This window comes from Tupaia chinensis, unplaced genomic scaffold (assembly GCF_000334495.1).
Source record: "Tupaia chinensis unplaced genomic scaffold, TupChi_1.0 Scaffold000620_1, whole genome shotgun sequence".
Classification (NCBI taxonomy): domain Eukaryota; kingdom Metazoa; phylum Chordata; class Mammalia; order Scandentia; family Tupaiidae; genus Tupaia; species Tupaia belangeri.
Window position 1 is genome coordinate 862,126 of NW_006160140.1, and position 15,371 is coordinate 877,496.

The following is a 15,371-nucleotide window of genomic DNA, read 5'->3' on the forward strand; positions in this document are numbered from 1 at the left end:
GACTGCATATAGTGAAAGACAACAAAATACACATAACTAGGAATAGAATTTCTTGTGCTCGAACAACAAAAGATGCTTATGAAAAAACTATGCTTAAAAAACCAAGTTTCTACAAAGCATTTACTAACAATATTTTAAATAAAAATATTGCTCTTTTTTTTAAAGCAAGCTAAAATAGGAACTGTACATATAACCTTTTTATTGTATTATAAAATGGACTTACTGGTTAATAGTGAGCTACACAAAAGAATTATATTCCAGTATTGCAAGGAAGACCTAAAACATATAGAAGCTTAGTGCCAGAGTTTCTATAATGTTAATTATTTTTTTCTTAACCAAATAGTTAATACCCAATCAGAACTATCTTTAAAGATTTTAAGCTAGTTTTCTTTGACATTTAAGATTTTACTATTTTATGGTAATAAATAATGTTATGATCATAAAATTTTAAGACAGAAAAGTCATAGGATGTACAATGACTGTACTGCTTCCGATCAGTCTTTAAAGGTGTAACTCCAGATATGTAAAAACAAAGAGAAGGTAACTTTAGCGTGTAATAAGCACAGTTGCAGCTTTACTTCCAGTTATCTGCACAAAAGTGAAAACACATACTGTAACTTTCAAAAAGACAGTGAAAGTAACACATAGCCACCCTCCCCTTTGCCCAGGGTGGGAAGCACAACACATTTTAACTTTATCACTCAGCGCTACGTGGTCTTGGACTGATACATCAAAGGTTTGTTAGGTTTTGTTTTTCAGCAACATTAACATAATATGACATTAACATATAAAAATATTTCTGGTGTTTTGATTTACTGTTCAGCCACAATCCATTCTCAATAGTGCAGTTGGGGCACTAACCAGGGTTCAATATACAAATAAAAGTGGCTGACACAGAGTTCTGATGTCACCAGATGCTTAAGATCTCATTCATTAATACTGTGACTCCAGACAAATATTTACATGCCTGCATGCGTTTAAACCAGAAAGACATCTTTCTGACCAACAGGGTGACAAAACATATTTTCTAAAATTTTCATTTTCCTAAGTTCTAGTATACTACTGCATACATAATACCTTCCTTGTGTGTTTTATGTTTATATACTGTACATGTGACCAACAGTTTGAATAAGAAGCAACATTATTATTTTAAATTCTATATACCACTACCAGTTTGGAATGAAAACATGTTACATTTACATTTTTTTTTTAATTTTTAGAAAAAAAAAAGACCTTCAGTTAAACCTTTTGGCTTATATTCAATGCTTCTCTTCAGATATGCAAAATGTTATTTCATTGGGTTGTTGTCAACATCCATTTGTTGGTCTTTTGGAAAGTATGTGAAATAAAATCTTCAGGAGAAAACCCACAATTAGAGAGTTTAAAGTTGAATGTAACAGGATGTTACTTTTTTTTTTTTTCAAACTCCTCTACGCCCCCTACAAGTTCATTTTCAAGTGTTTTTGCTGGTTTCTGGAGGACATAATTCTGTAAGTCTGGGTAACCACTGCTACAAGATTTTCTTGATGTGCTCAGATACAGAATTTTCAGAAGAGGATAATGGTTCATTCCATTAAAAAAACAAAAACAAAAACAAAGCTAGGTCTTACTGAGACCTGCTTTTAACTCTGTATACAAGTGTCCAGCAGCAAGTTGCAGTTATTAACCGTAAGAAGTTTGATACTTGTACATTTACAAACATTCTCAGGTCTCTGATATGAACCACAGGTGAAAATCAATGGAGGAAACTTTTTTTTTTTGTAGAATACTTAAACTTTCAACGAACATTAATACACAAAATTGAGGAAGTTCCCTTAAAAGGACTTTATTTTTCCCAAACTTTCCCATGACGAATGTCTTTCTGCAAAGTTCTTTACCATAACATGGATTTCTTCGACAGAAAAGATTCAGTACATGACAGTAGTTTTCAAATACAGTCTTCCATCTAGAAATGAAAACAATTAAACATAATTAATGACATAGCTTTGGAGTACAAATGTGGATAAAAAAGCTCTATAGCTTGGTATAAATTTGTGGTTTTTATTCTTTCTTCACTTGCTTAGTAATATTTTCATATACTCTCAAAGTTAATTTCATAATTACATTGAGCTTATGTGATTGAAAAGAAAACAGCATTTCCAGTTCTCATAAATATATATTTGCTATTTTGATAACAGTTTCGGAGCACTCAGAAAATAGATAAGACTATGTGTGTGTGTGTGTGTTACTGATATGCAAAGCTAGTTGCTTTCTGTTGAATGACAATTACTTCCTCCAAGCTTGCAGAACCAAATTTTCTCTAAATGCATTCAGGTATATCTCCATCATGACAGAATGAGCTTCCATCTTCCTCTTTAGCAGTGTTGTTAAATATACCATGTAATGTAACTATTGTGCACATTTGTTGCTATTTATATGAAAGCCACCTAGGTTATTTCATCTCTATCAATGAATTAAATAGTCTTTAACCCTGAAATGAGATAAACCCAACAATTATATGTGAAGATGCAAATATACTGCTCAATTTTTACTAATAAAAGAACATACAGTAATGTGGAAAAAGTAAGTGAAAACAAATATTGGACATATTAAATAAAGCTATTTGAATGAAGAAAAAATAAGAAATGGAAAATTTGAAAAGCAAAGTCAAAATAAAACAAAAAATAAGCATATTTCTCAAATATAATATGCTCTAAACTGTCTACTTTGTGATATGACCTAAACTTTGTATATGTTTGGGTAAAATATGTTTAAATTTCATATGTGAGCATTTATCATAGAGGGTAGAATAGCCAGAAAGTTTTCTAAACTTTAAAAAATGCATATTTCTAAATAAATGCTCACAAACTGTCTGGTAGCTTCAGGAATTAAAATATAACAAAATGTAAATAACTTAGAGAAGACTCAAGAAATAGAGGAGAAATATTTGCACAGTTCCTCTTCAACATTAAGCTAATTAAGTACCTTGACATAATCTGTAGTATATATTGTAATTAGAAAGTAACTGAAAATTATCAGTGTTAAGCCCTTTTGTTTAATAAAAATATTGGTGAGCCCACTATATTCTTATCCCATGTTTTATTTTAGCCAAATGTATAGGGTCGGAATATAGCTTTTAGGGCAGTATTGTACTATGTCTATTTTCCTTACTGATATATCCCAAGAACTGAGTATGTATGCAGTAAATATATGTTAAATGAATGAATCAATCAGTGGTAGGTTTTATGTGCTTTGCCCAAATAGGCACTAAAAAACATACATGATATTTAACTTGTATTTTTTACATAATATCCACTATTTTACCTCAACGAGGGCAAGAATGTCTATGGTATTAGTCTTAGGGTGGCTAAGTTCTAACAAATTTAATCAATTATAAGTTGCCTTTTTAAAAGATAATCTAGTCAACTTTAATAATTATAACAGTTCATTGAAAATCTCTAAATACTTTTAGCTTTCCAATTAAGCAATCATGTCAGAACCCTTTATAATATTTGAACTATACAACAACCATAATGAAAATCTGCACCCTCAAAACTGCATACGCCTGTGGATAGAAGATATACTCTGAGATTCAGCATTGAAAATATATTATTATGCCAATGGAAATCTCATTTTAAATAATGATGTAAAAGCATTCACAAGCTGTGCTAAATAATCTTCCCAACTATGTGATCTAAAAATATTTTCTCTCCTTTGGATCTCAACTATAATGTCTCATTGGTACTAATTATTACTATAGCTCAGCAATAACTATTGTAGCATTAAGAAAGATAGGAACCAGGTACCAGCAGATGGGATAATGATTTCATTGCTGGACTCCCACATAGTCAACTTTGTTTTGAGTCCCAGACCCGGCTACTTAAAACTCACACCAGGTGCATGTGTGTGCATGATGAAGATCCTAAAAGGGGATTGGAAGAAAAAGGGACTACAGCATGACCATCTCCTGAAGGGGTGATTTCTTGCTTTCTATCTCTCTGTCTATCTCTCTATCTCTGGAAAGTGTACAAGCCTATAGCAAAAATCTCTGGGAAAAAAAAAAAAAGAAATTAGTAACCAAAACAAAAGAGATAGGAGTCTCCCAAATCAAGCATTAATCAAATATCAATATCGAAGCCATATAATTTTAACAGAAATGTCTGAGTAAAGATTTGACAGTACTATATCGACCTATTATAAAATATCTATTGTTTTGCAAGGAATATGTCCCCATTTCTACTGTTTTTCTTATCTTGTACCACCCATGGGATAAAGCTATGCCTTTTCACTTACATTATGTACATGTACTAATATATACTTATTTGCAGTTTTAGTCTAGTAGGAGTTTCAGTTATTCACTTTGCAAGTAAATCTAGCAACCAAGATAATATGAAAATAAACTAAAAATTTCTATCTCTGATTCATTTTAGTACTACCTGGCTAAAATTGGACTTTTTAAAGATGATTTTGATTCTAATGAGTTCTACTACATAAAACAACATTTAAAAAAATACAATACTAGAGAATTTAGAGGTAACCAGAGAGATAGAACACTGATACTTATGCCAAAGCTTTTGAATTCTTAGTCCCTTTATTTACTTCTCCCTAGTTATAGCTCTCCTTTCATTATTTCTATCATGTATTCAATTATATTAAAAATATAGATACCATTACCCTTTTTAAAAAAATACAAAATATTTTCTAGGATTATTTTAGGGGAAGAGAGACTCTCTCTGGTCCCTTCAAATCAAATTCCATTAATTTAAATCCTTCACAAAACTGGAAAATGAAATAATTAGGTCAACATTAAGGATTAGTTCAACATTATCAAAAATGTAATGTTAAGCCAATCATTATATGAATATTTTTGTTTTGTTTTGTTTTGTTTTAGAGAGAGTTTTTTGCTACAGGGTTCAAGCTCTTGCAGGAAAGACAGAGAGAGACAGGGAGACAGAAAGTAAGCAATCACCCTTGGGGGGAATGTAGCAATCCCTTTCCTCCATTCTCCTCTTGGGATTTTGGGCACACATGCACATATGCCCAGAGTGAGTTTAAGCTGCTGGGTCTAGAACTTGAACCATGGTTTACTATGTGAGAGTCCAGTGACATAACCATCATGCCATCTGCTTGTCCCCTCACTACAGATCTTTCCAATCATTGTACACTGAAGAAAAAGCAACGTATTGAAAATATTTTTTCAACCTGTGGTGTCTACAATATACAAGGTAGAAGAAATTTAGGAGCCAAGAATGAATATACAAAATAATATTCCATTAAGTGTTAATTTTTCACCATGATCTGTATGGTGGTACATAAATTGGCAGTAGTTTTTCTTTCCAGTCTTATCTTTACCACTGTCCCCTCTTTTAGTGATCCTTCTCCTCCTCTCCATTCTATAGCTCACAAAACTCAACTGTGTTGGGATGTTCAGGTCTTTCTATTCTTCCTTCTGGAAGCTTAGAAGATAAGTATTCTCTCTCCCATCTGTTCTTCCATTGGACTTCCCCTATTTATTTTCCAATACAATTACCCCAAGAATTAATTCCATGGCACTTATCCCCTCTTTGAATTGACACAAGTGGAACCTCCTACATGTGAGAAAGTAGCAGCAATATCCCTGTTCCCATCATTCCCACATGACTAACTATGGTTCGATCCCTGGATCCAGTGGCTTAAAAATCAGATCAAGTGCATGTGTGTTCAAAATCCTGAGAGGAGAATGGAAGAGAATGGAGCAGAATAGACTATGGGATGGCCCTATCCCCAGGAGGGCCACCCTACTCCCATGATTTCTCACTTTTTCTCTATGTCTCTGATGAGTGCACACACCCTATGGTGAAAAAACAAAACAAAACAAAACAAAAACTAATAAAATGTTTTAATGTGGTCCGAACTGCTAAACTTTTGAAGAAAGATGATAATACATATGCCTATGTTGGAAAAATAATTTGCATATTAGAAATTTCAATGTCTATCTAGACTATAATATTTAAATATCTATTATTTAAAAAGATATACCAATAATGACAACTTTGTGAGCATCTTTACCATGCTCATACATAAAATATATCTATGAAATTTATATACATATATTTATGGGCTTAGTAGCTGACCTAGTATAATTCCACTTTTAATAAATATATCTCCTATTAAATTTTTGACTACTGTTTCTAACAGAAGGACAAACATACCAAGGATTAAATATGTCAGCTGGAAAATAGATCCCACCTTCTACTGTAAGGTATTTCTAAGATTAAATAATTTTTAGATATCAGAAATTTTCTGCTTTCAAATCAACCAGAGGCATAAATGTACCAGTAGACAGACCCAGAAAGAGTGAGTGTCTCTCTCCCTTCAGTTACAGAGCCTAACACTAAAAGCAATTCCATCCAGTAATTTTGATGTCTTTATTGAAAGAGACTTATGGATTATAAAAAGTCTGTAGGAATAAATTTTTACACTAATTTTATATTGTTCCAGAAAAGTTATATTGACCCTACAACCCACAGTAAATAGCCACACATGTACATACTCAGAGAGCTAACAACAGATTTCTAAATTACAGGGCTGCAGTTTTTTTTCTCAGGCTGAATGAAAGTGAATGGCGAAGGTGCTAATAAATATAGACGAGTCCATAATTCAAATTTTGCCATGTTTTTCTGTTATGAAATAGTGAGTCTAATACTATTTTTTGACTCTTGAAATAGCAAGACAAACCATAGAGCCAAAGAGAAGGCTCTGGAATACCAAGTTGCAGAACTGAAATTACTGGAATTCCTGGAGTGTTTCCATGACTGAGGCCTCATTATTTAGAGAGATGTTGTATGCATCTAGAAACTCAGAAGTTTATTCACACATTTTAAGTATTGCCCTTTGTGCATAATACTTACCCCCTAACTAGACAGTCTCATATCTGCTCACCATTTCCTACAGTGTCTTTATTTCTGTATATGTTGGCAAGAGAAAAATATACTTACTATTTGTTTCCGATTTTGATCCACGTTTATCAAACAATTATTCCTTGATAACCCAAATGGGTGAGAGCTTTATCTTAAGATCAATTAAATTGGCAATAATGGCAATAGCCAATTATTGTGGGTATAGCGAATATTTTCTGAGCATCTATGTGTTCAAGGTACTTTAGAGATTTTAAGGCTAAACTTTCCAACAGCTCAACATAATAGTTATTCTTAGTGTTTTTAATAAGTATGGATGTTAAGGCTCAAAGAGATTATATATCTTGTATGTTTTCACAATAGTGATTCAAAATTTGTGTGAATCTAAATTTTGGGTCTTTTTAATATATCACTTTTTCTCTAATAAGCAAGTGGATTTTCACTGGCAGAAAAATGAAGTCTCTGACTTACAGAGGTATAAAATTGACTCCTAAACACTTCAGTATCACTAGGTTCATGCCTTCTAGATCTTCTCATTGCCATCCTCCCAGAAACAGGGAAGATGTTAGTCTTAGTCTGGAGAGCCTCAATTAAAAAAACATAAAATCAGAACTAGAATTCTTACAGCCTGTTTTCAGACAAAATACCTTCTTTTGACACAGTGGTTATTTGCTCTTGTCTGGGAGGTTGAATGACAGGAAAGTCATCAAGCTAAACTTTGTGCATGGGAGTACTTAATTAAAAGTCTGTTCTAATTAAAAGCATTTGGGAGTAGGGGATGAGTGAAACTATTTAAATTACAAATTCCTACAGTCCAAAGTTCATCGTGATTTGATGCTTACAGCTATAATTTGGTGTATAAGAAAGTATCTAGATTATTGCAGGTATGACTTTTTGGGTGCAGTTTATTGTTCATATGCAGATCTACAGATAGCAAATTAAAGAAAAAAATTTAAATTACTTATAAAACTAGATCTCAGGTTTTAGTATAAAGTTGAAATGAAAAAGTTAGACCCACTAAGTATAGAGATTCTGGTTGCTATTTATTTGCTGTGGTTGAGGGGGAAGGAATAAGGATGCTGCCAAAACTTTTCTGGTTTTATTTTGTATTCATGTATTAAATTTCATGTTTTTACAGGTATTATCATATGTAATTAATGATCTTATCGAATATTTATGGTTAGATACATAATTTAGCTTTTATTCCATACACAAACACGAGTATTAAAAACATTTATTTTAAAAGTAAATAAAAGGACCAGCAGATGGCATAATGGTTATATTGCTGAACTTCCATGTAGTCGACCGCGGTCTGAGTCCTGAACCTAGTGGCTTAAAACTCACATAGGGTGCTTCTGTGTGCAAGCCCAAGATCCTGAGAGGACAATGGAGAAGGGACTGTGGGACTGTCAACCCCTCTGGGGGGTGATTTCTCGCTTTCTGTTTCTCTGTTTCTGTCTCTGCCTCTCCGGAGAGTGCACTTGCCTCATAACAAAAATCTCTCTTAAAAAAATTCAATTTATTCAATACCAATCACATTATATAAGAAGATTTTATATTAGAAAATGACATATAAATAAGAACAATTTCAACTTGCTTAGTTGGGTAACATCAAGGTCCTATTTTTTCACTGTGTGAAAATCATGTAAAATTATTAATAAGGTAGTATGCTAGGTGTAAGGTATCACATAAATATGCAAATATAGTCCAGTTTTTAATACAACTCCCTCAAATATACATAAAGATCTTTTACATTTTTTTTTTTTTTTTGCAAAGTGCTTGGTAAATTGCATTTCTTTTTAGGAAGCGGCTGTGTTAAAAATGGTATCTAGTGGACAGCAGGTGGTATAGTGGTTAAGGTGCTGGATCCCACAGAGCCGACTGCACAGTTCAAGTAGCTTCAAAGTTCAAAGCTTCAAGTAGCTTCTAGAAAACCCAGTGGCTTGAAAAGTCACACTAGGGCAAGCATGTGTGAATGTTCCAAATTCCAAGGCAACTGGAAGAGAAAGGATTGCTATGTGGCCTTGCTTCATGGTTCTCTCAACCACATACACATTGTAGCAAAAACTTAAAAAAAAAAAAAAAAGTACCTATTTGTTCAACATTTACGTTCAGCATCTGTAATCTAATGAAGATTGTTGCTTTCACGAAACAGTTGTACAAGTACAGGCCTCATATTCCAGAGTTGAGGAAAATATTAACAAAGCAGAGGACAAACAAAGAAGATCACATATCTAGAAAAGTTAATATTTACTTAGCTAATATGTGGTTAATATAAAATATGGTAGCCCCAAGCCTCTCTCAACATAATGTCTTAATCATGTGAAGTAAGAGAAACCAAAACAAGTGATGAAAACAAATGTTAATGATTCATATGATATTTGATAAGACAAGGAAAGGAAGTCAAAATAAAAGCAAACAAACAGGAACAGATGGGAAGGATCTTTGTCAAGTCATAACCCCTCTTCTAAATCCCCCAAAGGAAGAAGCTAATTAAAGAAAATATTGTTTCTTGCTTTTTTTATAATTTTATATTTAGAGTAAGAACATTCTGCTACTGCTAAAGCAAAGAAACAGAGACACAAAGTCTACATTTAACATGAGAAAAATTTTAAGGGAGATTGATGTTCTGTATAACCCCATTTATAAGAGAAGTCTAAATAAATATAATTTCTTCTCAGGAAATACAGATAGTAACAGTACAAGTGATTTTCAGAAGTTTAAATACTAATACATTCAAGGTTGTTTTCAGATATAAATGAAAAGAAAAACTAAAATACTTGTAACAGATTTTGAACTTTTAACTTTACTTTTTTCTTCCATGAGAGACAGAGACAGAGACATGGCATCCCCAATAGCATCTTAATGCTATGATTCACCCCAACTTCACTCAGCTCTTGATCTTGGGCTCGTGCACATGTGCAGCATAATCTGGGAGTTTTCTGAACTGAAAGTGGAACCTTACCATGTGGATCAGCCTCCCAGGGTATTGTGTTTAAGTGGCATGCCACTGTCCAGCCACCTTATTTTGGATTTTTATATATATATCACCTGTAATCTAATGAACCCAAAGCCCACAGAGTTGGGTCAGTTGAGAGTGGATTCAATTCCAGACCCCTTTTTGTGCTTCCTCCAAAAGCATCTGGTGTTATTCTGGAGAATGGGCATAGACTCTGTGTAAGAAAGCACAACTATTAAGGGACTAGGTTGGTGGATCCAAATATACTAACATCAGCACTAGATAATAGCTTACCTAAGAGATCAATATGGCCAGCTCATTTGAAATGAGAATAAATAATATCATGCTTAATTCCAAGGCCAAAGTACTTGAAGGGAAGGTTGTTTTTTGTTTGTTTTTCCCTAATGCGTGCACACACTCATTGGGGACAGAGACAGAGAAAGAGGGAAAGTGAGAAAGCACCCCACCAACCCAGAGGGAATGTCCACATCACTACCCTTTCTCCTTTATTTCTCCTCTTGGGATCCTGGGCATGCACATACACATGACCAGAATGTTTTTTCAAGATGCTCAGTCTGGAACTCAAACTGCAGATGACCATGTGGGATCGAGCTGTCTTAACCTCAATGCCATCTGCTATACCCCAAAAGGGAATTATTAAATTAAGAACTGCTTTAATAGATTTGTTGGTTCTTTTCAAAGAAAAAAGTACATGAGAGAATATAGGCTACTTTAAAGCATGTTCTGAGAACAAAAGATCATCTAACGCTCTAATACCCAGATTGATAGAGTAAATTATCTTTTTAGTTAAAGATAGGGAAGATAGAATCTTATTTCTGATTTTGAACCAGACCCTAAGTGAACACCAATGGCATGGATATACCTGACTGACAATTTGACCATTCGAAATAGGTGAAACTAAAATTGTGGAGCCAGAAGGATATTTGTTGGACTGATCTGATGTGATAATCATATTCTTTTTAAAGGAGAATCTAAACAGATAGATCAGCAAGGAAAGTCAAACTGAAGAATATGAAGAAAAGGCTTTTGAAGATACACAGATGGCTATGGTTAATCTTAGCCAGCTTGAAGTTACTTACTCAACTCCAGCCCTGGGCAAATACTTTTCCTAAATAGACAGATTAGTTTATAGTTTCTCAGTTCCTCCTACAAGGGACATTCTTGTTGTCAGTATTTTAAAGAGGCCTTTTGACTGAACTTCAGTCCATCTGTGAAGTTAATGCTCTCTATGACTAAAGAGGAATTCACTTAGAAAGGAAAGATGATCTGACATTACGGATATTTTATTCTGTACAAAGGAATTTTCCCCAATTGGAGTCAAAATCTGGTGCAGGGTTCTATGAACTTGTGTCTATTCAAGAACTGAATATTCTTTTTTTAAAATGTTTTTTACTATAGGGCACATGAGCTTGATGGAGAGAGAGACAGAGCACACACAAGAAATGACCCAAAAGGAGGGATGAACACATCACAATCCTTTCTCCTCCATTCTCCTCTCTGGATTATGGGCACGCAAGCACACACGCCCAGTGTGAGTTTTAAGTCACTGGGTCTAGGACTCGAACCATGGTCAACTACGTGGGAGTCCAATGATGTAACCATTACACTATCTGCTGGTCCCACTGAATACTCTTAAAAAGATATTACTATGATCAGAATCAAGCAAAATTTGTTAAAAATAAGATCATACTTAGCAATCTACTGTTTGTCTATGCAGCAGAATATAGGCGATTCTATGCTTAACATTAAGAAAGCCTTTCTGATCAAATATTTATTATGAATGATTCCTCTAAATTCACAGAGACAGGGATTGTGTATCACATAATATATTGCTAGCATCTAAGTGTTATAACCACTTATCACAAGGTCTGAACTGTTAACTCCCCCTAGTTGTGTTCCACTAACAAGTAAATTCAGTGTTTCTATATCCTCAATAAATTGCTTAAAGTCTGGCTATAATCTCCTTCAGATGGCATGCCAGATGACTCTGAATATTTTTAGCCTCTGGAACACAGCCTGATACCTGGAAAGTTGTAAAAGTCTATCATGGGCCTCTGGATGTTCTATCTTGAGAAGAACACAGCCTTACATGGGTAGCATAATGACTTAGAATACATGATGACCTGAGCCTAGTCACAAGGAAACATCAGATGCAAAATAAGAAAAATTCTACTAAGAAAAAGGAGTGTAGTCTTCAAAACTGTCAATTTCATAAATTATTTTTAAAAGACTAAAAATATTCTCAAGATTAAAGAGACTAAAGAGAAATGACAACTAAATATAACACGTGATCCTAATTTGGATTCAGTAATGAAGGGAAACAAATGCTATAAAGGACATTATTGGGTCAAATGACAAAACTGGAATTTGGATGTCAGATTAGATAAAAGTATTGTGTCAGTGAAATATTTACGGAGCTGATAAATATACTGTGTTTATGTATAAAAGAACATCTTATTGTTAGTAAATACTCCCGGAAATAAGTATGCATAAATATTCCAAGTAAAGGGCATGATGTATGTATCTTCTCTCAAATGCTTCTGAAAATATTTTGTAGACAGAGAAAATAATAAAGCATGTGAGAACAAAATATTAATAATAGATGAATCTTGGTAAAGGATATAACACAGTTTTTATACTGTTCATATATTCTTTCATAAGTGCAAATATTTTTTCAAATACAAATTAAAAATTAAAAGTATTCCCCAGCAAAAATGAACTTTCAATATATCAGCACCATTAGATACATATTAATAACTACATGAAGATTTACACTCTCCATTATCCACATATACTCTTTCTTGGTGATTATATATATGATCAGCATTCTCATGACAAATTATTATCTGACTTAGAATGAAGTTTTTGAAAAGTCCTACTCAAATACTGCAGAAGAAATAAATGGTGGATGATGTTAATAGATTTCTCCAGAAAATACTGTGCACGAAAATAAAGTGCACGAAATTTACTGAGGGTGTGGACATAAGCTAGATTCTGGTCTATTGGTCCATCATGTTTTAATGGTAAATTTACAATTGTAAAGTTTATGAAGTCTGCTTAACTGTATTACCTGTTACTTAGACTGTAGATGCTATGTGCATTTGTTGATGTATAAAGACTACTGTTCTGTTTAACTATCTTTGAAACAAATAGGTTATCTTTTTAAAGTTTTTCAAAACCAAATCCAAAAAGCAGAGCATAGATTTCTTTGAAGTTTTGTTTTGTTTCTGTAAATGAAGAAAAAATTATATTGCTGGTGGATCTGCTTTGGTAAAGTATTTGTGTGTGTGTTCTAATTAAGCATTCATTAGTAAGAAGCGAGAAACCATCAGAGTGGTTAATGTACCAGCAAGTGAGAATGGGGTACTTTGCACTTAGGTTACCTTGTCCTGATTGGAAGGTGAGACCTCCCAATTTCAGCAAAGTGAAACACAAAGAAATCTTTTTTTTTTTTTCTCTTCTGTTGCTTTCTAGAGGAAAGAAGACTCTGAAACAACGATGGAGGGAAGAAATCATTTGAGAGAATATCTGAATCTGAGTGATGAAAGGACAGATAATCTACTATGCTTAATGAAAACAGACCTTAGAAGAAAAGTGATTCTTCATTTGATAAAAATAAGATTCTGCAAAGAAGCAAAATGGATATCTTTTCATTCAAGGCTTTGTATCCTTTCCAAATTGTAGGAAAAAATGGCAGGTTCTTGCCAATAAATTGAGTTTGGAGAATAAGTTTATGTTATTCCTCAGAAAAAAATCAAAGGTGTCAATTAGAAAGGCCGTTCTTGTTAGAGATTATTTATTTTCTTTTATATTTGAAGAAAAACACCATTTTTTCAGAAATTTAACGTTTTCTCCTTTTTTCTATTTCCTATAGCACAGTTAATTTGATAATTTTAATAAAGTTTATATTTGTTTAGGGAAATGATTGTGAGTGAATGTAGTTCTAAATCTCCAGAGCCTTTTTAAAGATATTTTCACAATGTTGAACTGAAATGCTGCTCTCGTACTAAACCTGACAAATGATTAGCAAACTTCAATAAAAGATCTCTCAATTTGTTTAAGTAAATATGAGAAAAGATTCAAGAAATAACTCTTCACGGGATTATCTATTCTCTATATCTTACGTAATGAAAACATCGCTGTTTAGATAGTGCTTTAGATGAGAATGAAAGCTTGCTAAACATGAACTGCTAAATAAGGTGGTCCTCTGTGTGCACTTTAAAATTAATACAAATTAGTGCAGAGATGTAAAAAGTTACACTGAAGACACAGACTAGTAAACAGATAAAAACGGTATGTTGACACAATACCATATCTGAATGAGGTTAGTGTCTTACTAGTGTGGACATGCGGTCTACCATTAGATATAATCCAAAGTTCATTAAATATTTAATTATATAATACTCCTTGTTCTGATACTGTTGTTGCCAGGTAACTTGATGATTGTATATTCTGCATAGCCCACTGTGGTAGACATCATCTAACACGGTCATCAATGTCACCTGCCTCTTATATTTACATCTTTGTGTATTCTCTGCCTCTTAAGTGTGGTTGCACTTACTGACTTGCTTCTAATAAAGATAATCTGACAAATGTGATGGAATGGCACTTCCAAGGTTAAGTTCAAAAAGACTGTTAGTTCCATCATGTGGGCAAACACTTTTTCTCTAGATCTTTTCATTTGCTCAAACTAATGAAGTGAGCTGTCAGGTAATAAGTTGCCCTGTAGAGGGTCCCTGTGGCAGGGAATTGATGGTGGTCTCCATTCAATGGCCAGCAAGGAAACAAGGCCTTCAGTCTAATACCTTTGAAAACATGAGGCATTTCAACAGCCTCCTGAGTGAGCCTGGAAATAGATCCGGCCTCAGTAGAGTCTAGAGATGACTATGGACCCTGACCACACCTAATTGCAGCCTGGAGGAGACACGAAAGGAGAGGAACTAAGAGGAGGACTAGCTGAACTATTCCCAGTATTCTCACATAAAGAAACTTTTAGATAATAAATGTTACTTTTTTTCTCTTTTTTTAAACTTAATTTTATTTGATAATTTATTTACATTGAATTATTATACATATTTATGAAGTGTGATATGTTTTTTCAAAGCCTACATGCAGTGTGCAATAATCAAATCAAGGATATGACCACATAATTTTTCCAACAAAGAATGTTATATTCTTGTGATTGTTAAATTTTTATTCCTAATTATTTTAAGCTTTGATATCTTGAGGTAATCTTCCTTTATAAGAAATATTTCCTAGTCAATGTCATAGGTAAATATTCCAGTTCTTGTGATTTATAGTGTATTAGTACACTATACACTATAAATTTGTTTTCTTCTGGAATACAAAAAAGATCAAAAATCCAACTTCTGGTCATGTGAACTCACCAAGCTAAATGCCACCTTGTGAGTTTTCCTAGAAACCTAATTCCAGTCTGCATGTTTCCCAGAATAGTTCTTATTATACAAAAGGGAGGGAGGGAGAGAGAGAGAGAAAGAGAGAGAGAGAGAGAGAGA

At 33.5% G+C, this 15,371-nt stretch overlaps 1 protein-coding gene across 1 annotated transcript in view; it reads right to left on the bottom strand.

Annotated features, from left to right (window-relative positions):
• Positions 1 to 19: 19 nt before the first annotated feature.
• The window catches only part of DACH1 (dachshund family transcription factor 1), a 486,510-nt gene continuing 471,158 nt past the window's right edge, over positions 20 to 15,371 (bottom strand). Inside the window, 1 exon segment of the mRNA XM_027775957.1 lies at positions 20 to 1,945. Coding sequence (XP_027631758.1) covers positions 1,908 to 1,945 — 38 coding nt within the window. The 3' untranslated portion in view covers positions 20 to 1,907.